The sequence below is a fragment of the Labrus bergylta genome, chromosome 4 (assembly GCF_963930695.1).
Source record: "Labrus bergylta chromosome 4, fLabBer1.1, whole genome shotgun sequence".
Lineage (NCBI taxonomy): Eukaryota > Metazoa > Chordata > Actinopteri > Labriformes > Labridae > Labrus > Labrus bergylta.
Window position 1 is genome coordinate 5,607,122 of NC_089198.1, and position 27,244 is coordinate 5,634,365.

Below are 27,244 nucleotides of genomic sequence, written 5' to 3' on the forward strand. Positions count from 1 at the left end.
TAACATGACTGTTGGGATAAATATTTATACCATGAAGAGCATTACTCTTTGAAATTAACTCTCCAAACGGACAATCACCCCGCATTAAGTTCATGTTCTGCTTGTTCAACAGTCGTTTGATGTATAGATATTTTTAACATTCAGAGAATCGTCTTTTTTTTCTTTTGGCGCTCGTGATTTTCCTTTGGCGCTGGTTAAAACCTCTTTGGGGGGCGCCAAAGAATTCTCTATGCAGGAAAAACCCTGGAATTTCAATTCAAGTTCAGAAGGGTCACGTGTAAGTGACCCTCCTTCCTATGACCATATTTGGACAAAGGTCAGCTGCAGTTTTTGTCTCAATTTGCAGGAACACTTGAAATAGTGCTGACTCTGCAAAACCTGAAAAAAAAGGCCCCTGACATGGGCGGTAGCATAAACGCACATCCAGAAAATACGGCCGCATTCAAATAAATTCTGATTCACAGATTATTCTCCCATTTTCCCATCCTCTCTGCCCTCTAATCCCCTCGTCTAAAATCCTGCGTTCCCCTTCTCTCCTTTTGCAGAAACTCAAAGCAATATTCTGAGTTTGAATCAGCTGGCTGTTTTGTTTCTCTGTCGTCATTTGTTTCTCAGTATGTTCACTCTTGCACCTAGCACAGAAACCTCAACAACAACAACAACAGAAAAACAGTGCTGACAAACAGGAAGAAAAAAAGTTTATTGTAAACTGGCTATATTACAAAGAAAAGAGAATTATGCATACTTGCTGAAAGTCAGTGTTTTTTTTTTCTTGTCCTTTTTGTTTGTGATAAATTGAAGGTGCACACGGAGCTGAGCGTCTCTTTTTACTGTCTGCGTCACCTCAGCTCACCTTTCATGGAGGAAAAGAAAAAGAAACTGTCAGCTTCTCGTGTGTCTCATTTTCAAAATGCTGCAATGTCTTAGAATTTGACCGGTGCACATACGAGATTTGCAACTGGATTTAAAAAAAATGATTGATCACATGCTGTTTGTCTTTTTGTATGACTTCTCATGTTAGCATCTTCTTGTTTTTACCATGTGTATCAGAGCAGCTCGTCAAAGTCTCGCTAACAGCTTCTGTAAGGTACATACTCAACAGAAAATGGCATAAATCTATTCACCATGTATGCGTGTATGATGAGATGTTGCAACTTCTGCTAGCGACGCCTTCTTTATAGTAAAGCTATCTCCTTTTCTCTACCTCCTGACGCCTGGTGCTTCTGTTCATCTCTGAGCTTTTGTCTCGTTTTTAAAGCAACATTTCATTTTCATTGCAAAGATCAGAATCAGAATCAGCTTTATTGGTCATGTATGCTGAGACACACACCACGAGGAATTTGTCTTCAGTAACTGTGCTCTCAATGTACAAAAGTTATAACATCAAATATTAACATAATAAAAGCAAAAACACTAATAAGGCTAAATAAGTCAAGGATAAATCTAACTTTTCTTTACTTCTTTTTTATTGGCTGAAATTACCATTACAGAGTCATGAACATCAAATGCATGGACAGACATGTTCAATATGTTGTAGACATCTACACGTCTTTTTATCAACAATAAGGACAACTATAAACATTGAACATAATTATAACTGTACAACACAAACATCCATCAATCAATTAACTAAACCACTTTTACTGTTCAGGCTTTTTCAAATCTGTACACTGTAAACCCAAACAAGTTGAAAGTACTCAAAATGTTTGTCGTAACTGATTACCTCAAAGTTTTTGAGTAGTAGAAATTACAATTTTGAGTAGAACTGAAATTAAAAAATATAACTTCAGTTCACTCAATTGTTTTCTTATTTTCTTTTTACATTTTTAAGTTTTCCCAACTCAAATGTATTACTTTAAAAATATATATTTTTAAGTTATGCATACTCGCTTTAATTGATTTGATGATACTCATTCAAATTAAATCCAACCAACTCTTCCACTCAATAGATTTATTTGTGCTCAACCCAAAGCCTGGAGGAAATCTAATCAAAACATTTAATTGTGCTAAACTTATACACAGAAGGAAAAAGATAAACAAAATAACTTCTCATCAGCTCAAAAGGTACAAGAAAACCCTCATTTCACTAACAATTGTTAAAAAATACTAATACAACTCACTTTGTTCAGTTCACATTTTGTATTCAAGTTTAAAACAGTCTATACAACTTGAAACAACTGGAATGGTTTTGTAGATCCAGTCATGTGCACTGTATTTTAATGGAAACATTGACAGTGTTTATTTTACACAATAACCAATCAATTTAAACAACATAGAGAAAATAACTTTTGTGGAATCAAAAGCAAATAAAGATCCAATAATTTAACAATGAATCACACATTTCATGTGCTGAGGTAGATAAGGAACCTTATAAAATGATTACCTTCAGATAAAAACCAACATTATGAAAATGTGCATCATCCAACCTGGGGAGACCCGTCACATCAAGGTCTGCTTCAGTCACATCAGAAATGCTGTCAGGGTTGAACTGGATGGTACCAGTGGAGCTGTCAGTGACCACATAGAGGAGAGCTACAGGGGTGTCTTCAAAGTTTGGCTCATGGTCCCACTGCAAAAATAAAAGGAAAAAAAGATGGAGATAATCCCAGATTACAAGTCCTGCACAGTAGGCTCTTGCTCCTCACACAATTAAAAGCATCAGTAAATATGTTTCTGTCTTGACACAACACTCACATGTAAATATGCATGTTGGCAGTTACTGGCGGTCTCACTTTGTTCTCTGTGTATACTGTCTCTATAATACCTGCTGAATGTGAGCCACTGTAAGGATGGAAGGACAACATTCAAACTCCTAATTCTGTTTTAAAATGCAACCTAAAGTTTATTATTATTACGAGGCCTCTAGAACTCAGACTTAGCCAAATCACATCAAAGATAATCACGCTTCCTCTTCCTGCCACAAAAAAAGAAAATCAACTAATTCTTGTTTTTTCACCTCTGACTGCTAAAGCACCATTTTAGCTTCAGCCTAACTACAGGAAGATTCTCTTATGTTCAACAAGGATTGAAAATGTCTTACAGTTGGACCTGGCCTAATACAGTATGCCTCATGGATGGAAGAACAGTAACAGTCCTTATACTCTTTCACTGTGATTAACACATGCAAGCCTTATATTTAGATAGAATATAGAAACATCTAAACCCATCTCTTCTTCTATTAAAGTCTGTTAAATGCATGAAGTCACATTTTACTTTACAAAAAAATGGACACGAGAAGTTTGAGAAACTTTTTTACTCACCACAGCAGATGACTTAGAACAAGGAACCGAGACCTGAAATAATGCCACTCAGTTGAATGGTAGTGGCTTCAGTCAGTGGCACACCGTCATGTTGATGTTACCCTAACTTTCTTCTTCTTCTTCTTCTTCTTCTTCTTCTTCTTCTTTAATTATGACTCATATTCCTCTATCCTCCTCAACAAACCTGTTCTCAAGAGATATTTAAACAAGCATCTTCGTCCTCTCCCTCTCTCCCCACACTCCAAAATACTTTTTAAATCTCTTCTTACGAGTCCCTCTCTCTCCATTTCTGACATCATGTTCTGTCTATGTGCTAAATACTTTCTACATTTAATAACTATGTTCAACTGTTTCTGCTAGATTGCATATCTCACAAAGACCGGATGAATGTTTTCCAGTGATATGTAGAGAGCTATTTAAATGACTGTGACTGATTCTTAACCTGGACATTACGACCTCCTCTCTTCTGTTGCTCCCTCTGTATTTTACTTTATCTATTTCCCTCTGAATTGAATATAAATGTCTTCCCTTTGTCTGATTGTTCCGATATTGTTGCCATTCCTGTTTAATTTTACTCCATGTGACTCGTTTCCCCTCTGACTTAGATCATTTGATGTTAATATCAATCCTCTCTTTCTTTACAGCTTCCTTTGCCAACCTGTCCACCTTTTCATTTCCTGCTATACCTGAATGTTCTGGAACCCACATGAACATCACATCTGTCCCCTGTTTAACCACCTGGGAATGTGTAAATATGATTTCATATAATACATCTTGACGACTGTGAGATGATCCTGATTGAATACTGTATAAAGCGCTGACTGAATCACTGCATATCAGCACTTTCCTTCCTTTCATTTGCTCAACACATTCTAATGCAACTAAAATGGCGTACAACTCTACTGTGTACACGTTCAGGAAATCTGACGTTCTCTTCATTACTTCAACCTTGAGTTTTGGGATAAACGCAGCTGATCCTGTTGCATTTGTCATCGGGTCTTTAGATCCATCTGTGAATACTTGTACATGATCTCCATATCTCTGTTCTATGTGTTCATAGAATTCACTAACTAAATCAACATTTATTTTTCTTTCCTTTATCTTTAGTAACTCCAAGTCTACTTCAGCTGTCTCAAGCAGCCACATTGGAACTGGTGGCCATTAAACAGTTGGACTGATATCCTCGTCATACACTCCCATATCTCTCGCCACTCTATCCCCGATCCATCCAAAACTGGACTTTATTGTTCTCTCTTTTTCCCAGCAATCCTTTAACACTGCTTTTGTTGGCTGACTATCTCCATGTCCTCTCAAGTTCAGCCAATAATTAGCTAATAGCTGTTTCCTCCTTAAACATAGTGGCATCTCTCCTACTTCTACCTGAAGTGCACATATTGGAGATGATTTCACTGCCCCACTACATATCCTAAGAGCCTGTGCCTGAATCATTTCTAACTTTGCAAGTGTTGTCTTTGCTGCAGATCCATATACCACACTCCCATACTCAATCCTAGTTCTAATTAACGCCACATATATATATTTTAAGGCAGCAACATCAGCTCCCCAATCCATTCCTACGAGACATCTCATTACATTTATTACTTTTTTGCATGGATGTGTTCCTTCCATGTCAACCGGACATCAAAAAATACCCCTAAAAAACTAAATGAGTCAACTCGTTCTATCTTATTTCCACACAATGTCAACCCAATATTCTCCCCAATTTTCTTTCAAGAAAAGAACATGATCTTTGTTTTTTCCACAGAAAATGTCATTCCCCACTTTAATCCCCACTTCTCAACTAAACTGATCCCTTTCTGAATTTTATTTACAATAAATTGTATATTCTTTCCTTTTTTCCACAATGCTCCATCATCCGCAAACAATGACCTTCCTATATCTGCTGGGAGATTATCAAATATATCATTTATCATAATTGAAAATAAAATCGGACTTATCACACTTCCCTGTGGTGTTCCATTCTCTACAACATACTTTTTAGATATTTCATCACCTATTTTTACTTGAATCGATCTCTTGTTCAGAAAATCCATTATCCAATTAAAAATCCTTCCCTTGACTCCCATGAGATGTAACTTAATCAAAAGTCCCTCTATCCAAAGCATATCATATGCTTTCTCAACATCAAAAAATACTGCAACGACTGTTTCTTTTGTAACATGAGCTTTTCTTACAACGTCTTCTAAGCTTACCAACCGGATCCATAGTTCCTCGCCCTTTTCTAAACCCACTCTGATATTCTGCCATCATCCCTCTTTTCTCTAGATAGTACACCATTCTTTCATTTACCATGCGCTCCATCAGTTTACAAACATGTGATGTTAAGGCGATTGGCCTGTAGTTTGCTGCATTGCTTGGATCTTTTCCTGGTTTCCTTATAGGAACAATCACTGCCTCCTTCCAGCTAATTGGCACCCTCCATTCCTCCCATACCTTATTATACAACATTAACAATCTGCTAAGTGCCTCTGTACTTAAATGCTTTCACATGATATAACATATCTCATCTTTCCCTGGAGCACTCATTCCAGACTTAGCCAATGATTTTGTTAGCTCTCCCATTGTAAAAGGAACACTAATCTCATCCTCAACATGATTTCTCTTACTCAGTGCTTCAGTATTTTCAAATTTTGTTTTGTCCCTGTACCTTTTTGCTTCCTCACTCAGATTATTAGAACTGTTTATTGTAGCAAATGTTTTAACCATTAATTCTGCTTTTTCTTTATTAGTTATTGCCCCATCCTTTCTGTCATTTAACACAGGATAATTCCAATCTCTTCTGTCCCCTCTCATCCTTCTAATCATCCCCCAAATTTCTCCTACTGGGGTCTTATTCTTCTAGTATGGCCGTTGTGAGTTTTTCAAAAGTGTGAGTGAACGTAGCGACGTCGATGACGTCATACGCTGCGTCCCTCTGTTAACTCAAATGATATGATTTAGACATGGATATTAACTCAAACACATTGATCCATATTAAATTAAAACACATCACTCGTTCAGAGAACTCAATAGTTTACTGTTTAACTAATTAGCTGCTTTTAAGTTCTGTACCCTGAATGGCTTTGAGTTAGTAATACTGTTCGGGTTTACAGTGTAGTTTTAAACTATAAAAGGAGGGTCATTTGTTCAGCCATTTAGTTTTATGAATTTAATATTTTGCCCACATAAAAAACAGATTAATTAATATTTATTTGCTGATGAATTGGACTTGAAAATTAATTTTAAAAAGTCAATTCTTGTTGGATTTATTATATTTATATGTTTCCTCAAAGGTATTTTTCTAAATCAAACAAAAAACGCAGTGTCATGAAAACTGCAAAAGAAGGTGTTCAATAGTTTTTAGTTTTAAAAGGTTCATCTTTTGAAAACAGGAAGGAAATATTTACAAACACACATTTAGTATTAGTTTTCACAGGATTGTATTTATGTAATATTTTAAATAGAAATTACTTCATTTTATTTGTAATTATATATTTAAACGGGAAAGTAAGGAGCCCCTGAAGTCCCAAAAAGTATAAGAAAAAAAAAAAGTATATATTGTGCGCACAAGTTTTTATTTGTTTTGTTTTTTTACTTTTTTGGACTTCAGGGGCTCCGTAGTAAAGAGAAATCAATTCCGTGTTTTTTATTTGATTGAATAAGGTCCATCTATTTTTACAAAACCTTTCATATTTCTCTGACGTCACTTCCTGCCACTTTATCCTGGCGGGACGTTACTGCTGCTGATTGATGCTCACCTGAAAGTAGACCGAATAATTAATACGTTTCTATCTTCGGACAACTTCCGGGTTCACCTGAGGGAGATTTTCTTCACTGGAGAGGATGAAAACAACTCTTCATGAGGTGAGTAACAAACAGTTAGATTTAAAAGAGGACTCGAGCTAACGGTCAAACCTCATATTGTAAATATTAAGTTTAAATCTCGTGGACGAGGACGTCATGTTTCGGTTTGTCACGTTTTCATCTGGAAAGAAACCCGAGATTTTATAATAATTCATTAAAACATGACAGATGTATTTAGCTGTGAGATGAGTCTCAACACTTGTAGTTTTACAAGTAAATTGAGTGAATTCATTTAAATATAGGCTTACCTGCGTTCTCCCACTTTCTCGCGAGACTTCTTCCATGAGTCTGTGGTTACGCACCTAACTTGATCAGACACAGGTGGAACATCTGCTTTTATATGTTAAAGTCATGAAAGGTTTAGAGGTACTCCAAAACCGACTATTACAGGTAAAGATATCCAGATATGATGCAGAAGAAATGTTTAAAGGGCCTGTCAAAGAGTGTTTTTGAACTTTTCATCACTTTTTCTCTCATTGTTCACCACAAACCAAAAATAACAGTTAGAAGCAAAAGGTAGCCCGCTGCTCTTACAATTATTGTACATTTATTTTAGAGGTGAGCGACTTAATATGTGAAATATTTAGGGACACGTACCAAAGCTATGGTACCAAACTACACCACGTTGTGCCATTATCTGGACCCCTACTAAAGTGAGCACTTCTAATTCCAGGGTCCGGTCCATACATGTTAACATAACATAAAAGTCTACAAAGATGTAACACATCACCTCTAACACTGCTCAGGAATGAGGAGACGTAAAGGCATATAGGTGTTTCAGTCTGAAGTCTGTCAACATTAAAAAGATCAGATCTGCTCCTCTTCTGAGCTTTATGTTGACTTCATAACAATCTCTACTCCTTTCAGTCGAGCAGCAGAAGAGTGTCAGTGTGTAAAAACAAAAGGCTCATTTATTAGCTGAACTAAATCTGCAGGAGTTTTCCATGTCACTGATTACAACAGAGGCCGATTAGGACGGGACCCTTAAAACATTTAGGGACTAATTAAGAGTATACTCACTTCTTCAGGCACCACTTTGCATCAGCAGACCATTCAAAATATTAACAACAGAATATGAAGAAGTGTGTGTGTGTGTGTGTGTGTGTGTGTGTGTGTGTGTGTGTGTGTGTGTGTGTGTGTGTGTGTGTGTGGCCTGCAGAGCTCAACTGCTGCATACCTGCAGGCTGCACGCAGGTACTCTTAAATCTTCCCTTTAAGATCGACCTTCTGTCAAAACAACTCCAAATATGTTCTCCGCCTGAGTCATGCTGACTCCATTAAGAGGCTGTGAGAGTGTCTGTGTGTTAAACAGAGTTTTCACTTTTCATCAAGTTCATTTTTTTTGTTGTGCACTTGTCTTTTCTTTCGTGAGCAGTATGGGGAAAAAAATGTCAAATTGCTTTCCCTCTTTATTGTCACCAAACGTGTTGCATTACGGCTCACCACAGAACGCTCTTCTTAAACGTCCACATGCACGACAGAGACAGTCTGCAGCCCGAAAAATTCAATTCTGTGTCACACCACAAAAAAACACATTCCAAGTGTGTTTACCCCGTCCTCCTCTTTGCAGATACACGACACAAAGAGATTCTACAATTCTACAATTCACTTAGCAGACACTTTTATCCAAAGCGACGTACATCAGAGAGTAAGAACAACACAAGCAAGGATCTAGAAAAAAAGGGAACAATGTCAGTAAGAGCAAACGATCAGCTTTGAGTCTGATTGGACACACAGGTGCTGACAGGAAGTGACCAGAGGCAAAGCACAACATTGAGGGCAGTTCTTGAGAGCTCTAATCAGTATAGAAACCATCTTATAAGTCGTCGTTATCAAACAAAAACCATCGTCATTACCATCATCATCATCAATAATATGGAGACCATCATCATTAAGTTAGTAGGTATTCATGAAAGAGCTGGGTCTTTAGCTTTTTCTTAAAGGTGCAGATCCAATGGAGTTTGGAAGTTCATTCCACCACCGGGGGGCGACAGAAAGGAGAAGAGTCTAGTCAGCGTCTTAGGAGCCTGTTGTGAAGGTTGGATCAGACGCCTTTCATTGGACCATCAGCACAAGACGGGCTCTAATCACTAATGCCTGCTGGGTGTCAGAAGCTACAGCACAAAAACAGCCTTTTTGTACACATCAATTATTCTAAATACAGCAGGGTGAGATTTGTTGTGATAAAAAAACTGCCTATGCATCTACAGGACGACATCAGCAAAGAAATATGAAGATCAAATTTGTTCACAGGGGGCGCCAAAATCAACACAAATCAAAAGTTCCTCACAGGAGCTCACTGACCCAGTGGAAGAAATAACTATAAAATTATGATCAATCATCTTCCTGGTGTTTTTTTCTTTTATTTTATTTTGTTGCTTCAATAAAGGCATCATTATTCATTTCATACTGTTTCATAACCACATAAAAAAAATCCAAGGAGAAAATTAAAGCACTGCAGATGTAAGATTGTCACGAGCATCACTTCCTGTGTCACACTCGACTTTCTGCACAAAAACAAAAACACCTGGGGCGCCGGCGGTGGAGCAGAGGCAGAAGTGCACACCCCATGTGTGGAAGCTATAGTCTTTTTTAGTTTTTCAGAATCCAATACAAAAATCCCATAAACGAATATTCAATAGACCCCATGGTGATGCTACTTCCATGTTGGCCTACAAAAATACGTAATTTGGTTTGTTCTCTAATATATTTGGATCAGCTCTCATGTATTACGTTTTGTTATTGTTTGAACTTGACAGAATCAATGTGAGGCTACTGTTTTAAATAAAGTTTTTGAAAATAAAGAATGTGAGATTTGAGTGGCAGGTGACTGTCCTTTGATCCAGAATGTGATGTCATAGATCAAAGCCCAACATTCTGAGGCAGAGGCACATATAGAACCCCACAAACACTCTCAAACAGCTTACAGGACAAAGAGAGAGTTAACTCTGAGCTCTCCAAAGGGTTCAAAGGGAGTGACAGCATTGGGGAGAAATTTGAGGGATGCAAGACCTTCACTGCCAGAGTGAGAAATATTGCAAAACATGTTGGAAAAATGCTGAAAAAATGTTCTGCTAAAAACACAGCAGAGCAAGTTGAATCTCCGTCAAATTTAAAGATGCGTAATGAGCAGGAGGAGGTTGAACCCACTCCGATTGATGAGGACGAGGACATGGAACAGACTCCAACTGATCAGGAGGAGGAGGATGAACCAACACTGGTTGATGAGGATGAGGAGGTTGAACAGACTCCACCTGATCAGGAGGAGGAGGTCATTAAAACATCTCCGGTCCCTGTTACTCCTCTACAAGGAGAGAGACGAGAGTATCGTCTTTCTGTAAAAAACAAATCCATTTCATCTGTCAATGCAGTAAAGTCGATCCTTGAGGAGGTGTCCAGCAATATTTCACATTGTGTGAATGGTAACATGTCTAAAGAAGAATTATGCTTGCACCTTTCCAGATCTTCCAGAGAATCTGAAGACCTCGCACTTGAGATTGTGGAAATGGTAAATAGTGAAGCTGAGCAGGACCTGGATGTTAAATCAGAGATGGAGTCACCCAAAACATCAATATGGAAGAGGCTCGTAAGCAAAATTAAGACTCTCTATATCCGCACATATGTTCGGGAAGCAATCCTGAACATGAGGGCGACTTTAAAGAGAAAACTTAAAATCTGCCAACGAAATACAGACAAAGCTTCAACGCAGCTGCTCATTGTAAAGGCGGAAGTCCTGGTGGAAGAGATGATCTATGAGGCTGAAGATGTAGATAGAAACTCGGGTACAGATGAGGTATGCCTGTACGAGAGGATTGCCAGCGACATTTCCAGCGGCCATCACAGCAGCTTTGCTGAGGATCTGAGCGATGTTTTGTGCGAGCACCTGAAATCAGCAGGAGAAGAAGTCTTTGTAGGCACAGATGAGGAAATGAAGGCAGAGATTCAGCCTGAGGTGGACTCTTTCATTAAGAGGATGTGGACCTGGCTGAAACAGCAGTCACAACAGCACCTGAGAAGGCAGGATAATGTAAGCCACGCTTTGAGGGAGATCGAGAAAGTTGTGGACTCCCTGCCAGAGGATGCAGATCATCTGGAATCAGAAATTAAGAGTTTTACACCAGAATTTGAAGCAGAGGAAGCTGTGTGTGAAGATGAAGCTGAGTATGAAGAAGACGTAGTCCCCACAGCTGTGTGTGAAGATGAAGCTGAGTATGAAGAAGACGTAGTCTCCACAGCTGTGTGTGAAGATGAAGCTGAGTATGAAGAAGACGTAGTCCCCACAATTCGGGAGTGGGATAAAGTAGCCTGTGACATCCTGGTGTCACAGCTGGTACACACAGTAATGAAAGACGTGCCCATTAGTGCGTCCCATGAAGCCTACAAAGCCACTATAGAAACTTTGAAAAGCATGCTCTTGGTAGAGGTAAGAGCCTCTGGAATTGAAATTAATTTACAACACAAGAAGAGCAGCAAGATATGTGAGAAGGTGCACAAAGACCTTTGCCAGAAGCTTGGTGAAGGGTGGCTTTGGAGGAGCCTGCTGTTACAGACTCCCTCAGACATCGAGTTTGTGATTGAGACTCTGAAAAAGCGCCTTCTACCCAAAGAGAGCAGGGGCATCAAAGGATTCTTCAAGTCCAAGTGGAATTCTTTCACTAGCCTCTTTAAACGTGGCTAAAGACATGTTACCATCGCTGGTCCTCAGGTGTGTGTGGGGGGGGGGGGGGACAGATCTTTCTCACAGCCTTCATTTTGTGTAGCAGCGTGCCTTTCAGCTCCTGCTATGACGGCTGTGAGAAAGGTCTCCTGGGGCCTGACGTCAGACCTCATGTTCAGGTTATTCTCTGTGTTATCAGCCTCTCATTGGCTCCTAGCTCAGAGGGTCTAACCTGGACATGAGGAAGGACTTCAGGTCCCACCAGGGCCACACAGGACGACATGTGAGCACGCATGGAGTCCTGGCTGGTGTGGGTTTACTCCGAGCGCTTCGGTTTCCTCCCACATTTACAAATTTGGAAATGAAATTTGAAAATAAAATTAAAATTACAATCAATTTGAAAAACGAATCATCTCTTTTATTAGGTACATTTTTCTTTAGATTGTTTCAAATATTTATTTGTGCCTCACATTTTATTTCATTTCTGACTCTGTCCATGGTTCTCATTTTTACTCTATCACTTGCATTATTTTTCTGTTTTTCACATCACATTATAAACTTAAAGAGCATATTGCAGGTTAAATCTTCTTGTAAATTAACACTTAACATTGTCTAATTAGATGTGTTATACAACACAAAAGGGTAAAAAATTAGAGGAGAAAATGGCCGTTTTCAGTATAGCTGTTTAGAACGCTCTTGTGCAGTAGGTGGTACTGAGTGAGAGTGGGAGTTTCGGGTCATGTTTATTGTGTTTCTTCCATTGTATTACATTTAATTTGACCAGTCATTAAGATGGTTAAATATTGTTTAAATAATGTTTCCCTAATAGGAAGAAACATGGAGTTAGCTTTTGTGCCTGCATTTGCTTTGTGCAGTTGAAGAGACAGGACTTTATTTCTGCATCTGTGATCTGTCACAAAAAGAAGAGGGACTCTGCAGATCGAGCTTGGCGATTCCCTTCCACATAAATTCTGCGAGTATCTCACCGTGGAGACTTCAGCACGAGGTGTTAAATCATTAAAAAAAAGTGGGAATCAAAGAACTCACATGGTAGCTGTCAACAAGATAAGAAACTCGACGCCTGGTGAACTCTACGTTCCTCTAAAGAGGTCCATTTGGTTCCCCCCCGCTACCGTCTCCCATTGCCACCGCTGGGAATTCACCTCCACATAATTCAGCAGCTCTTACCTTGACACTGGAGGTGTGTGTGTGTGTTTGTGTGTGTGTGTGTGTGTGTGGGGGGGGGAGGGATAAGGTTTTAATCCACTGCAAGCCACCTGTCTGAACTGTGAGATCACACAAGCAGGCTATAAGGACTGCTTCTGGAAAAATGACGTTAAAAGGGTTTTCGACATTTACTGATGTCAAGGGGCTGAAAAACTGTTTATTTTTTTAAGATTTATTTTTTGGGCTTTTAACTGAGAGATAGGACAGTGGACAGAGTCAGAAATCAGGAAGAGAGAGAGAGGGTAATGACAGGATGCAGGAAAAGGAGCCACAGGTTGGATTTGAACCTGGGCCGCCCACTTGGAGGACTACAGCTTCCATGCATGGGGCGTGCGCACTAACCACTGCACCACCAGCACCACCAGTGTCACCAGCACCCCAAGGGGGGCTGAAAAACTTGTAGCCTTAAATAATGGCGCTCTTTAAGTTTGCTTGGGCTGAAAATTTGTCCATTTAAGTTAATTTTCAGTTTTCCATTTTTTTTAGTTTTGCTATCCTGAATGAAGCTGTCAAAGTTATGACACGTAGTATTAGACTGCTAAATCTTTTATACTTACACTCACCAACGTCTTTCAATCAACCTATACGGCGTTGAAAAATTAAGTCAATGAAGAAGTGCAAAAAACTGCAGTTCTTTGTGTGTCCACTAGAGGCTGGCTCCAAAAACCAAGGCAATCCCATAAACACCCATGTTAAGATGCAGGTTTTGGATAGTGTTGGTTCTCAGTTGATTATTTTATAACTCACACCATTTAGATTATAATAAGGTTAAGAGGATATGCTTAATTAGGAGCGTGGCTTATCTGAATGACAGGCAGGTACTTTGGCTGTAAAGGGCCTCAGCTCCACCCCTTCTTTTTCCTTGTTGGGAATCTAATCACACTGCAGAACCAGCACAAGATATTTATTGCACATACAGTCTCTAAACTGAAGCATGTGAACACCCCTTTGTCCAAATCCATTAACTCTTAAAACCTTTCTATAAGAGCCATGATGATGTTTTATAAACACTCTACATTTCTGCTCACTCAGCAACACGTCTCATCTAAATTCCCCCAAAAGCTGACTCTCTGAGGAAATGTCCAAAATCAACAAGAACGTGTACAAACAGCGGCTATTGTTTCATCATTTACGGATATTTGAAAGGTATTTAAAGACAACAAATGTAAAAGTTTTGAGCCCTCTCATGCACCTCCAGGCTTCAGTGAAATCAGATGTATGTGAGGGCAGAGGAACCCTGAGGGCGGAGTCATATTCTGGACTAAAAAGCGAAATGGAAAAGAGGGCTTTGTTTTTATTTTTGCAGCTAATCAGAGCAGAGGAGGGGGAGAAGCCGTATCTTTGAATTCCAAGTGCAACAGGAAGACGTGATTAGGTTTCAAAGGAAGTGAGGGGAAGTGTGTGGTCACTAAGACCGATGTGGAGCAGCCAGCTTTGACCATAAAGTGAACCTACTCAATAAACCACATCTCATGCAGTGTAATGAGTGTCATGAGTTTTATATCTCTGGATGTGGTTGACTGACGTTTAAAAGCAGTGTTGTCATTAGTTTTGTTCAAATAAAAACAAATACTGCTTTCTTTGTTAGATAGAGCTTGCCTTTGACATGAGGACAGAATATATAGATATTTAAGTGACATGTGGTGGGCTGTTATTTTAAGCAATTACAGTAAAAAAAACGTTTTCATGTATTGGTTCTGTCTGCCCATTCAGAAGGTCTGAACTGAACGGACTATTATTTCTTTTGGACTCTTTTTATTTGAGTTTTGACCCAGAAAGACTCATTTTTGTTTTTTAAACTGAACATTAAGGGCCTGAAAAAGGATCATTTTTGTTGATTGTTTTGTTTTACCACTGGAAGAGAGAGAGAAAATATTGTGTTTGTTTGTTATCAGAGTTGCTGGGGAATATATTTTTGTGTTGTTGGGTTTTTTGTTTTATGTTACCTAATACAAGAATGATTTAGTGAAGTGAACTTGTGTGGCAGTTTTCTGTTTCATTCTTATTTATAAGGTGGTTTAGTTTAATACTTTTACATCCTTTGTGTTGGTTTTTTGACAATAAATTTGGTGACTAAAAATTACAAACCAAAACTACGGTGGCCGGTAGAGGTCAAACGCTCAGCAACTGATGAAACGACATACATATAGATAAACACTGAGCATATATAGAAAAGCTGCACATTCAAAAGCAAATGCAAACTACCACAACAAATGCAAAGACACAAACGCGCTGCAAAGACACAAACGCACCGCAAATAGGCAAAACAACTGCATAAGCATCAAACGTGCTGCAAGTACAGAAACGAAACTTAAGTCAAAACACACACATCCAGAAAACAACAGCAAACACAGAAACGCTGCATGTTCAGCCTTAAACGGAAGTGCTCCAGGCCTGTAGGGGCGCTGTGGAACTGTTCATTTCAGTTTATTTACGGGAGAGAGTAAGAGAGACAGCTAGGAACAGAAAGTTATGTTTAGATAGGGAAGTTGTATCGTTGAAAGACACAGGATAACTTCAATGTTACTGAAACACGGAGATAAAGCGAGTCCGACCGGGATTTTGACATCGGGGACGAGAGCCGAGTGTGGGTCTGTGGCTGCAGCCCCGGGATACCTGGAGCTCGTGTCTTTGCAGCGGGTTTCAGCCTTTGCATTTGTTGTGGTAGTTTGCATTTGCTTTTGAATGTGCAGCGTTTCTATATATGCTGCGTGTTTATCTATATGTATGTCGTTTCATCAGTTGCTGAGCGTTTGACCCCTACCGGCCACAGTACAAAACAACTTTTGCCAGGGACAGCCTGGCTGGCACTCCAGAAAACAAGCAAATTAAATTAAAAGTCTTGCCACTAAAACCGTCACGACATGCTGCAGGAAATGGTGTTTGCATAAAGCTGATAGAATTAATCTGACAGCAACCGAAAAATATATAAAGTTTCAATGAATGAACATCATGAGGACTATACTCTCAAATCATTCTCAGAAATATTCTTTACATATGACAAAATATATTTTCATATTTGTAGGAAAGAAAAAAATCAGCATTTCCAGCATATGTAGATATTTTAGTGAAAAAGTCACCAAGTCATTTTTTGATAATTTCATAGATAAATCTGATTCTTCATGGAGCAGCAGGCTTTTGGTGGTAGAAGGAAAAACAGTTGTACAGAGAGCAAAACCCGACGCAAAGCAACCCACCGTATGACATCACAGCTCCCGTCAGAGGTTATCTGATGATGATTTGTCTCTGTAGACAGATAGCTGTATGCAAACTTGTACGGCTAACAATCAGATATGGATCAAACATTTCTACTTGATCGGACAATCTGCATGACGCTGTGTCCGTCTGAGGTTCATACTGCACAATTTTTCACTTATTTTATTAAATTCTTGGTGTGCAAGACAAATAATATATATGGACATGCAAACACCCTCCCTCTGTGTTTGACTTCCAGAATATGGGAGCTCATTATTTGTCGGCTGCATACACCCTGCTACCAATCATTTAAAAAACATCTATTAGATGTTTCTGCACAAGCACCAATAAAATCAAATAATCTCTTTCTCTGTTGCCTTAAAGGAGCAAGATGTAACTCTGACACCTAGTGTTTTAAATGGGTACTGCAGTCCAAATTTAAAACATCTGAGAGATTTCTGTCCTCCACCCTGCCCCCTCCTCTCTGGAGTCGATGCACACAAAGGTTGACATGTTGCGGACACAGAAGCTTCTGGTAAACTGAGGGGCGTCCAAAACGGCAGTGTGGGGGGTGCCTTAAAACCGCCTACCTTCTCTGATCAAAACAAAAACAAACCATTCAGGACTTAGAAGGAGGACATACTGGCTGCTGCATTGTTGTCAGAGAAGCCAGCACTTCAACATAGCATGTTTTCTTAAAGGCTTTATATGCGATTTCTTCATCCAGCAGATGTCGCCCTTGAGCACCAGCATGAAACCAAAACAACTTGCGCTGCATTGTTGTGTTAGCATGCTAATGCTAGCGATCTTTATTATGCTGGTATCTTCACACTGCATGTAAATTTACCTGAAATGAGCGTGATCTAGAAACACAGTTAAGCAGTGAGTACAGTATGTTATTCTTCTTTTCTCTAGTCCCTCAATTAAACAACTTTTATACACGAGGGGAGGAGTCAGCCGGCCGTCCCGGCGATGTAAACAAAGTGAAGATAGGACTCTGAAAACTCTGAAAACATCACAGACAGTGGGACTCGGGTGTTACACCCATTGTAGACAGTCATGACTCACAGAGTTATTTTCAGAGGATATACTTGATTTATATTATATTTAAGTGTGAAAAATCACATATAAAGACTTTAATTTCTGATTATCTAGTAAGACCATTTTATCTTTTCATTCTGTAGATTTCTTTCATAATGTTCCTTTGAGGCACTTTAATGCAGTTCAGAGTAAAACAATTAAAACAGAAGAAACTTATCAGAAAAAAAAAATGCAAACAGCTGCTCATGATAAATACATTTTATCTTTTTTACAAATATAATTGATTGGACTTTAACGGCAAAACACACACACACACACACACACACACACACACACACACACACACACACACACACACACACACACACACACACACACACACACACACACAATAGCAGCTAAATCATAAAAAATATTCCATGTCAACTGGAGGTCTCTGTTCCCTCAGTGCCCTGGATGAGCAGTCAAACGTAACTTTCTACTTGCCAAAGCTCTGCAACACAAAGACTGATGGTTTGTATTGCTTTGTTAGTGGCCATCGGTTGTGCACTTCTTTTCACAGTGCATTGTGGGACGCAATGAATCATCTATATGGGGTAGGAAATGCTTAGACAACACAGCAAAATGGTGACTATAGTGCACTATAGAGTTAGTGTGATTTCACAACAAATAAAGTTATTATTAGCCCTCATGGAGAGCCTCTTGTCCAATCAGATGACTCGGTCTGGACTGTTTGTGTGTTTTGTTTTTACCACTGTTAGTTTGAACTATTGCACAAAAAAGGTTGGTAAAAAAAAAGAGAGACAAAAACCAGTTTCAGAATTTAAACCTAATGTCTCAACAACTCGGATGCAGTCTCAGTCAACACCAACCAGATGCCCCTTTCTCCTCCTCCTCCCAAAACCACAAACCCCCTCTCATCCCTCTGCTGCTCGTCTGGACTCTGTCTGCACTGAGAGGTCAGTCATTCATTTTTCAGCATCCAGATGAGGTGAAAACAGATGTTTACCCCTCACAGTGTTGTATCCTGACTCAGCAGCCTGAAGCCCCCCCCCCCCCCCCCCTGCAGCGGCTCTCCTAATTATGAAGTTAAATGTCAACACATTACCAAAAGACTATTAATTAAAGAGCTTGTTCCTGAAATACTGTTAAACTATTTTGGAAACACCTTGAGTCACGTGTAATTCAACTTTAACAATTAAGTGCTCCTGTTTTGTCAAGTTGGAGTTTATGTTGATGATGATCCTGTCAATGGGAACCAAAATGTTTTGATTTTTGAGCTCCTAATCCTTTTGATGAGTTGGGCTTTTCAGGGCAATTGGCATTTAAAAAAAAAAAAACCTTCACTTCAGTACAAGCGGCCTTACAACAGTGTTGAAAAATGTAATTACAAGAAGTCCTGCTGTGAAGAAAAATTACATCAGCCACCAAAATGTGGTCAAAGTACAGTGTACTACAGTCACTATCAAACCTCTGCAGATGATACAAAATGCAGCAGCACGACTTGTCTTCAGCCTTCCTAAAAGAGCACACCTCCGCTGTTCATCTCCTTACACTGGCTCCCAGTTACTGCTCGCATCAAATTTAAAACTCTGCTGCTCGCTTCCAAAACAGCCACAAAAACGTCTCCTCCTTAATTTAACTCTCTGATCCAGGTCTACACTCCCTCCCCCCAACTACGCTCTGCCAATGAAAGACGTCTGATCCAACCTTCACAACAGGGTCCTAAGTCTCTGACTAGACTCTTCTCCTCTGTCGCCCCCCGGTGGTGGAATGAACTTCCAAACTCCATTGGATCTGCAGAGTCCCTGCACCAGGCCAGGCCCAGGATTAACCAGCAACCAGCTTCACCAGGCCAGACCCAGGATTAACCAGCAACCAGCTCCACCAGGCCAGGCCCAGGATTAACCAGCAACCAGCTCCACCAGGCCAGGCCCAGGATTAACCAGCAGCCAGCTCCACCAGGCCAGGCCCAGGATTAACCAGCAACCAGCTCCACCAGGCCAGGCCCAGGATTAACCAGCAGCCAGCTCCACCAGGCCAGGCCCAGGATTAACCAGCAACCAGCTCCACCAGGCCAGGCCCAGGATTAACCAGCAGCCAGCTCCACCAGGCCAGGCCCAGGATTAACCAGCAGCCAGCTTCACCAGGCCAGACCAAGGCACTCTTTGGTTAGCTTGCACGTGGACAAAGCCGGAAGGTATCAAGCCAGAGTCACCATGCCACCGAAAAAACAACCGGCGATGGAGGAAGTCGACGACATTAAGAAGTCGCTGGACTTTCTCTCGGGGGAGATTACCGCTGTCAGGCTGCAGCAGAAATCCATCCTGGACCTGGTGGCCGAGGTTAAGGCGCTGAGGCTGGAGAATGAGGAGAAGGACAAGAAGATCGTGTTCCTGGAGAGCAGAGTGGCCGACCTGGAGCAATACACCAGAATGAACAATATTATTATATCGGGGCTCAAAATAAAACCCCGGTCGTATGCACGGGCAGTGACCGCTGACCGTGACGGCGAACCAGAGGCAGTCTCCGAGTCCGCGGAGCAACAAGTGGCAACATTCCTACAGTCAAAGGGAATCGACTTTAACTGTAACACCATCGAGGCTTGTCATCCTCTGCCCCGCAAAAACAACAACCGGCAAACCGGCCATAATAATGAGGTTTGTGAACCGTAAACACAAAATTGCACTACTGAAACAAGGCAGGCAGCTGAAGGGGACAGACGTCTACATCAATGAACACTTAACAAAACGAAACGCAGATATAGCCAGGCAAGCACGATTCATCAAGAAACAAAATAAAATACAATCCACGAGGAGGCCAAAGTGATGGTGATCAGAGACATTGCGGAGCTGGACAAGTTTCAATGAGGCCGAACTGGAAACACAAGTGAGTAAATAACCTACACAATCATGACACACTCTAAAGGAAATCATTCATCTACATCTGGAGACATTATACCGGTACCTATAACCCAAATGATTGCTGATAATGAGAATCTGGAACTGAAAACATTTGAATACACGGAGCACAATTTACTAGACATGGAATACAATATCGACCCGGAAAATAACTTCTTCTTAAACATCAATGACGACTGCGGCTATTACACAGATGAACAGTACAATAAGACCATTAAGGCAGATCAGAAACTATCAATCATTCATTTTAACAGTAGAAGTCTGTATGCAAATTTCTACAACATTAAGGAATATTTACGTCAATTTGCACAACCATTTAACATAATTGCAATATCAGAAACTTGGATCAACCCTGAAAAGGATGTGGACTTTGAATTAGATGGCTATGAACTGAACTACAAGAACAGAGAGAACAAGACTGGAGGAGGTGTGGCTGTGTATGTGGACAAAAACCTTAATTGCAAGGTGGTAGATGGAATGACAACTGCAATCGGAAATTCATTAGAATGTTTAACTGTTGAAATCTGCATGGAAAAAAAGAAGAACGTAATTGTTAGCTGTATTTATAGAGCACCGGGTTCCAATATTGATATATTCAAAGAATGGGTGGAAGAAATGTTCACAATACCTAATCAAAAGGTCATGTTCATCTGTGGGGATTTTAATGTAGATCTGCTTAATCCCAATAACCACAAACCAACTGAAGACTTTATCAATACAATGTACAGTCTAAGCCTCTATCCAAAAATCACCAGACCCAGCAGGATTACATCTCACTGTGCCACATTGATTGACAACATATTTACAAACGTTATAGACAATAATACAATAAGTGGATTAATGATCAATGACATCAGTGACCATTTGCCAGTGTTTATAGTTTTCATTAACAACTAGAGGGAAAAACAGGAGAGTACAGTCAAGTACAGAAGAGTACGGACAGAAGAGTCAATGAACGTTTAAAAAATGAATTAATAAATCAAAATTGGGAAATGTTATATAAAGAAGAAAACATTGACAGAGCTTATGAAAAATTCTTAGGGGTATTTAAGTTGTTGTATGATAAGCATTGTCCAATAAAAGAAATCAAAATGAAATTTAAATGTTCAGATAGTCCATGGATAACTAAGGGATTACAAAATGCCTGCAAAAAGAGAAATACACTATATAAAGAATTCATTAAACTTAGAACCAAAGATGCAGAAAATAAATATAAGAAATATAAAAATAAGCTAACTAATATTATGAGAAATAGTAGGAAATAATATTACAGCAAATTATTAGATAAAAATAAAAACAATAGTAAAGGTTTATGGAATATATTAAATAGTGTTATTGGAAATGGTTCTAGACAAGTTAAATATCCACATGACTTTATTGATAATGATATGACTATTGATAATATGGATGATGCAGTTAATGGCTTCAATAATTATTTTGTAAATGTTGGACCAATACTGGCTGAAAAAATCTCTGTTTCTGTGAGATCTGACAAGAATTATGATTTCATAGACATTAATCCAAAATCAATGTTTCTAACAGCAGTGGAAGAGAGTGAAATTATAGAGATTGTTTATAAATGTAAAAACAAAACTTCTACTGACTATAATGACATTGACATGAGAATAGTTAAACAGGTCATTCACGGAATTGCAAAACCACTAACGCACATCTGTAACTTATCATTTAAAACTGGTAAATTCCCAAGAAAAATGAAAATTGCAAAAGTCATACCGCTGTACAAAACTGGAGACAAACACCACTTCACAAACTACAGGCCTGTTTCACTGCTTCCTCAATTTTCAAAAATCTTAGAAAAACTCTTTGCTGACAGACTAAACAAATTGATCAATAAACACAACTTACTAACTGACAGCCAATATGGATTCAGACCAAACAGATCCACCTCATTAGCAGTCATTGAGCTAATTGAAAAAAATCACAAATTCCCTGGACCAAAATAATTATGCAGCTTGTGTTTTTATTGATCTCAAAAAAGCATTTGACACAATAAATCACGACAGATTAATTAATAAATTAGAACGGTATGGTATCAGGGGGGTTGTATTAAACTGGCTGAGGAGCTATCTACATAACAGGCAACAGTTTGTGAAGTTGGGTGAATACACGTCATCTTGTTTGGACATTGCTTGTGGTGTCCCCCAGGGGTCAGTGTTGAGCCCATTTCTTTTTATTCTCTATATAAATGATATATGTAAAACCTCAAATATTCTACAATTTGGAGCTTCTGGAGTTAATTACATCTGAAATGAGCAAATTAAAAAGGTGGTTTGACAATAATAAATTATCATTGAATTTAAGCAAAACAAAAATCATGTTGTTTGGAAATTGTAATTTAAATAATGACGTAAATGTTAAGATAGATGGTGTTAATATTGAAAGAGTGTATGTAAATAAATTCCTGGGTGTGACAATAGACCACAAGCTCTGCTGGAAACCTCACATAAAACATGTTAAATCTAAACTGTCACGTAGCATCTCAGTCCTGTGTAAAGCAAAGCATATATTGGATCACAAATCATTGCATATTCTCTACTGTTCAATGATCTTACCTTATTTAAATTACTGTGTGGAGGTCTGGGGGACCACTTACAAAAGCTCACTGCTACCACTAGTTACACTTCAAAAACAAGCCATAAGAACAATCAATAAAGCAGGATATTATGATCACACCAACCTCCTGTTTTTACATTCCCGTACTATAAAGTTCATTGACCTGGTTGACTATCAAGTGGCACAAATCATGTTCAAAGCAAGAAACAAACTGCTACCAGGTAATATTCAAAAACTTTTTTTTGACAGAGAGGGGGGTTATAATTTGAGGGAAAAGTTACATTTTAAGATGCTAGCTGTTGGCATGACTTTAAAAAGTCAATGCATTTCAATTGGTGGTGTGAAACTGTGGAATGGTATGAGCACGGAGCTAAAGCATTGTCCAAACATGATCCAGTTTAAAAAAATGTACAAAGCAATGATTTTCAAAAGGTACAGGGATGAGGGAGAGCTTTAAGAAGGAAAAAATATATATAAATAATAGTAATAATAGTATAGAAAATTGTATATAAATAGCTTATAAGGAACACAGGAATTTAATTTAATAAATATTAATTATTGAGCTGTGGAAAAGGGGTAGGATTAAATAAGTTTTATACTTCTTCCTACTCCTTTTCAGGCATATCAATTGAATAAATGTAATTTTCTTTTTCTTTTTTTGTGAAATAATTTGAACATTGTTTTTTGTTTATTGTATTTTCATGCTTTTCATTTTGTTTTGTATTTTTGATATGTTTGATTTTATTTGATATGTCTGAAATAAAAAAATAAAATAAAAAAAATAAAAACGTTGACCCACAACAAACAATACATATATAACATTAGAAAGACAATACGTTGTTGATGTCCAACTCTTCTTGTTCCACACTCGGTTCCTCTGTCAAAAAGCCGTACTAGCTAATGTTAGTAACTGAGACCAACACACCGTAGAATAACATTAAAGAACCACGTCGTGGATATCAAATCTTTCTGATTCTCACCTTTTCCAAATGAACAACACTAACTATCTAACCTTACCGTAAGTAAAGTGATCCACACCGAAGAACACTAACTTGTAAAGAAGATGATTGTCAGCAGCATTAATGTTAGTTATGTTTTTAACAAAATAATCCACTACGCACTTGGCGAGTAGAACACCAGAAACCCCCCGTCACTAAATCTCAAACCATCTGACTCTTTACAATAAACATAAACCTCAAATAATTGTTTTTAATGGAATTAGAATACTTTAAAGTAAAAACGGGGTAAAAACGGGAATTTTATATCATATAAAACTCGATTAAATTTACAGATAGCTAGAATCACAATTTAGGAGAGATGGCTAAATCAGAGTAATGGTGATACATTAGCTTTAAGGCTAACTACAAATGTTAAGGTAACAGTAGTAATAAGTGGTTGAAAGACCTGACTTAACTGTTAAGATATGAACTAATGTTATCCTTATGAAAGTATTTTTAAAAATATAAAATGGTAAATGGAATAAGATATATTTTACTTACATATTTTTGTGAAGTCACAGCCTTTGCATCGAAGTCCCGCCGTCTTCCCCCCAAAAATGTTCAAACCCAGCTTTCCTGTGATTGGTCTATTTTTCGCGGGCAGATCAGTTACTGTAAATGGATTCACAAAGGGCTCAAACTACTGTGATATCCACACAGTCTGATAATATTTACCCAAAATGCATTGCAATTCACAGTACTGTACAGTGAACCCATTCTACAGTATCATCCTGTTCATATTAAAGTATAATATTGTGGCATTCACAAAAAAGGGTTACAGTGTGCCGTCAGGCCGCAGATTCAGCCTGCCAGCATGCAGGACAAAGAGGTTGAGAAAGTCATTTGTTCCTGCTGCCATCACCTTTTTAAACCACTAACTGTGTGTTGTGTTTCTTATCTATTGTATTTATTTACTGTCCTTTCTATGTTGTTTGCTCATTTGGGGCTGTATGTATGTGTGTGTTTTTTACTGCTGACTACAAAACAAATTGCCCTCTCGCAGGGATAATAAAGAAACCGTGAACCTTGAACCTTGAACCTTGAGTCAGAGCTTAGACTCCATTTTGAGTTGACAGAGCAGAAGGACAAAGATGTGTGAGACAGGGTGAGTTTAATTCAACATTATTATGACTTTACTGTTTAAACCTCTGGTTCATCAGTTAATGAAGCAGGTTCATGCTGAGTAATACTTTAAAACTGATCACATACAGAGCAGGATCAGCTCTGTGAATGTGGACTACTTCCTCTTTTCAAAATACATTTTGTGTACACACTCACACACACACACACAGACACACACACACACACACACACACACACACACACACACACACACACACTCACTCACTCACACACACACTTACTGTCTGTGAGACACAACCACACACACCCAGACCTCCGCTGGTGAGGGTGTGTGTGTGTGTGTGTGTGTGTGTGTGTGTGTGTGTGTGTGTGTGTGTGTGTGTGTGTGAACGTGTCCGTTCTAGTTTTTATTGATTTCTCCTCAGCTTTTAATCGCATACAACCACACATCTTAGCAGAGAGGCTCAAGTCCATCCACAACATTGACAGTGATCTTATATGCTGGCTGATGGAATTTTTAACAAGAAGGTCACAGCGTGTGAGAGCAAATAGCATCGTATCAGGTGTTCTTTATTCCTCCACTGGATCACCCCAGGGATGTGTCCTTTCTCCCCTTTTATTTGTACTATGCACAAATGAGTGTCAAAGCAGACATGAGAACCGACACATCATCAAGTTTGCAGATGACTCGGTGATCGTTTCCCTCCTGAGCACTGTTGACCCAGATCACGGCCCAGTCGTGAGTGAATTCACAGACTGGTGCAGGTCATCCTTCCTGGACATTGATGTTCTAAAGACTAAAGAAATGACAGTAGATTTCAGGAAAAATCCCTCTGTCATTTCCCCTGTTTTTATTAACAACCAGGCTGTTGAGGTGCTGCACCAGTACAAGTACCTGGGGACTATCATCGATGACAAACTCACCTTCGAGCTCCAAACTGAAGCTGTCTGCAAAAAAACTCAAAGGAATTTTAATGTTGACAGCACTTTAATGAAGATGTTTTATTCCTGTTTTATTGAATCAGTTTTAACTTTCTGCATGGTGACCTGGTACGGATCACTCAGCATCAAAAACCGCGACAAAATGCAGAGCATTGTTAAACTGTGTGTCAGAATCTCAGGATCGTCCCCTTCTGACCTTTCTTATTTATATAAAACAAGGTGTCTTAAGAAAGCTCAGTCAATCTTGGCAGAATACAGGAATCCTTTGTCCAAGGATTTGAAGTTGCTGCCGTCAGGCCGCAGATTCAGCCTGCCAGCATGCAGGACAAAGAGGTTGAGAAACTCATTTGTTCCTGCTGCCATCACCTTTTTAAACCACTAACTGTGTGTTGTGTTTCTTATCTATTGTATTTATTTACTGTCCTTTCTATGTTGTTTGCTCATTTGGGGCTGTATGTACGTGTGTGTTTTTTACTTCTGACTACAAAACAAATTGCCCTCTCGCAGGGATAATAAAGACAACCTTGAACCTTGAACCTTGAACCTTGAGTCAGAGCTTAGACTCCATTTTGAGTGGACAGAGCAGAAGGACAAAGACGTGTGAGACAGGGTGAGTTTAATTCAACATTATTATGACTTTACTGTTTAAACCTCTGGTTCATCAGTTAATGAAGCAGGTTCATGCTGAGTAATACTTTAAAACACACATCAAGCTATCTGATATGTTTTGGGACTTTGTCCTCGGCTGATCTTTAATCCTAACTCTTGAGTTTCTCTCGTATTGTTTCCTGTTTGTCAGGACTCCTGCGGTCTGAGCTCAAAGTCAGCGTTAATGGTTTTCTCTCACGTTAAATGAAGTCCAGAGAATGACTCACTTTTAAATTTTATAGGAAATATTTTCTCCACCTCTTCAAGCAGTCACAACAAAATACTGCAACCTAGTAAAATGTTGTGACTGAATGAGGTCTGTTTTATGAGAAGGTTTTAACCCTACAGGCATGAAGGACTTTGTTTTATACCACGGTTGGTGATGAACTTTTTCACCTACGTGCCCCTGTGACTGGTGGACTGGTGGACCTGTGACTGGTGGATTCAAAAATCTACCAGTCTTACACTTTTTAGGCAGTAGGGAGGATCATCCCTTCACCAACCCTGGGAACAAAAATTGCTGCATACTGCTGAATGATGTCAATCAATAACTGGTGTGAATCAGAGGGAAGTGAGGATACCCTATGCAGACTGAAAAATAAGTGGGTATACCTGTACACCTGACCTGCATATACCCTCAACTACACCACTGGAAATTAACTTGCCAAACGGATAATCTACCCGCATTTGGTGCTTGGCGGGTACCAGTCTTACATTTCTTACCTGCCACTTTATTTTAACTGGCAGCACAATGTAATGACGTGTAACATAATAATCAAGGCTTATAGTATTCAAGAAATAGACGATCAACTATTAAATAAAATACTGACATGC

At 39.1% G+C, this 27,244-nt stretch overlaps 1 protein-coding gene and 1 long non-coding RNA gene across 4 annotated transcripts in view; one reads left to right on the plus strand and one right to left on the minus strand.

Moving 5' to 3' along the window:
- LOC136179133 (uncharacterized) overlaps positions 1-27,244 on the minus strand; it is a 207,162-nt gene that overhangs the window by 42,792 nt on the left and 137,126 nt on the right. The window lies entirely within an intron of this gene.
- The window catches only part of LOC136179115 (NLR family CARD domain-containing protein 3-like), a 28,367-nt gene continuing 25,324 nt past the window's right edge, over positions 24,202-27,244 (plus strand). Inside the window, exons 1-2 of one of the 3 annotated variants that reach the window (XM_065954475.1) lie at positions 24,209-24,842; positions 26,270-26,372. Coding sequence is in view for 2 of the 3 variants with exons in the window: in XM_065954474.1 (XP_065810546.1) it covers positions 24,829-24,842 (14 nt within the window). In the remaining variant the exon portion in view is untranslated. Of the gene's footprint in view, positions 24,843-26,269; positions 26,373-27,244 lie in introns of all 3 variants that reach the window. The other 2 variants (XM_065954474.1, XM_065954473.1) reach the window with 2 other exon arrangements.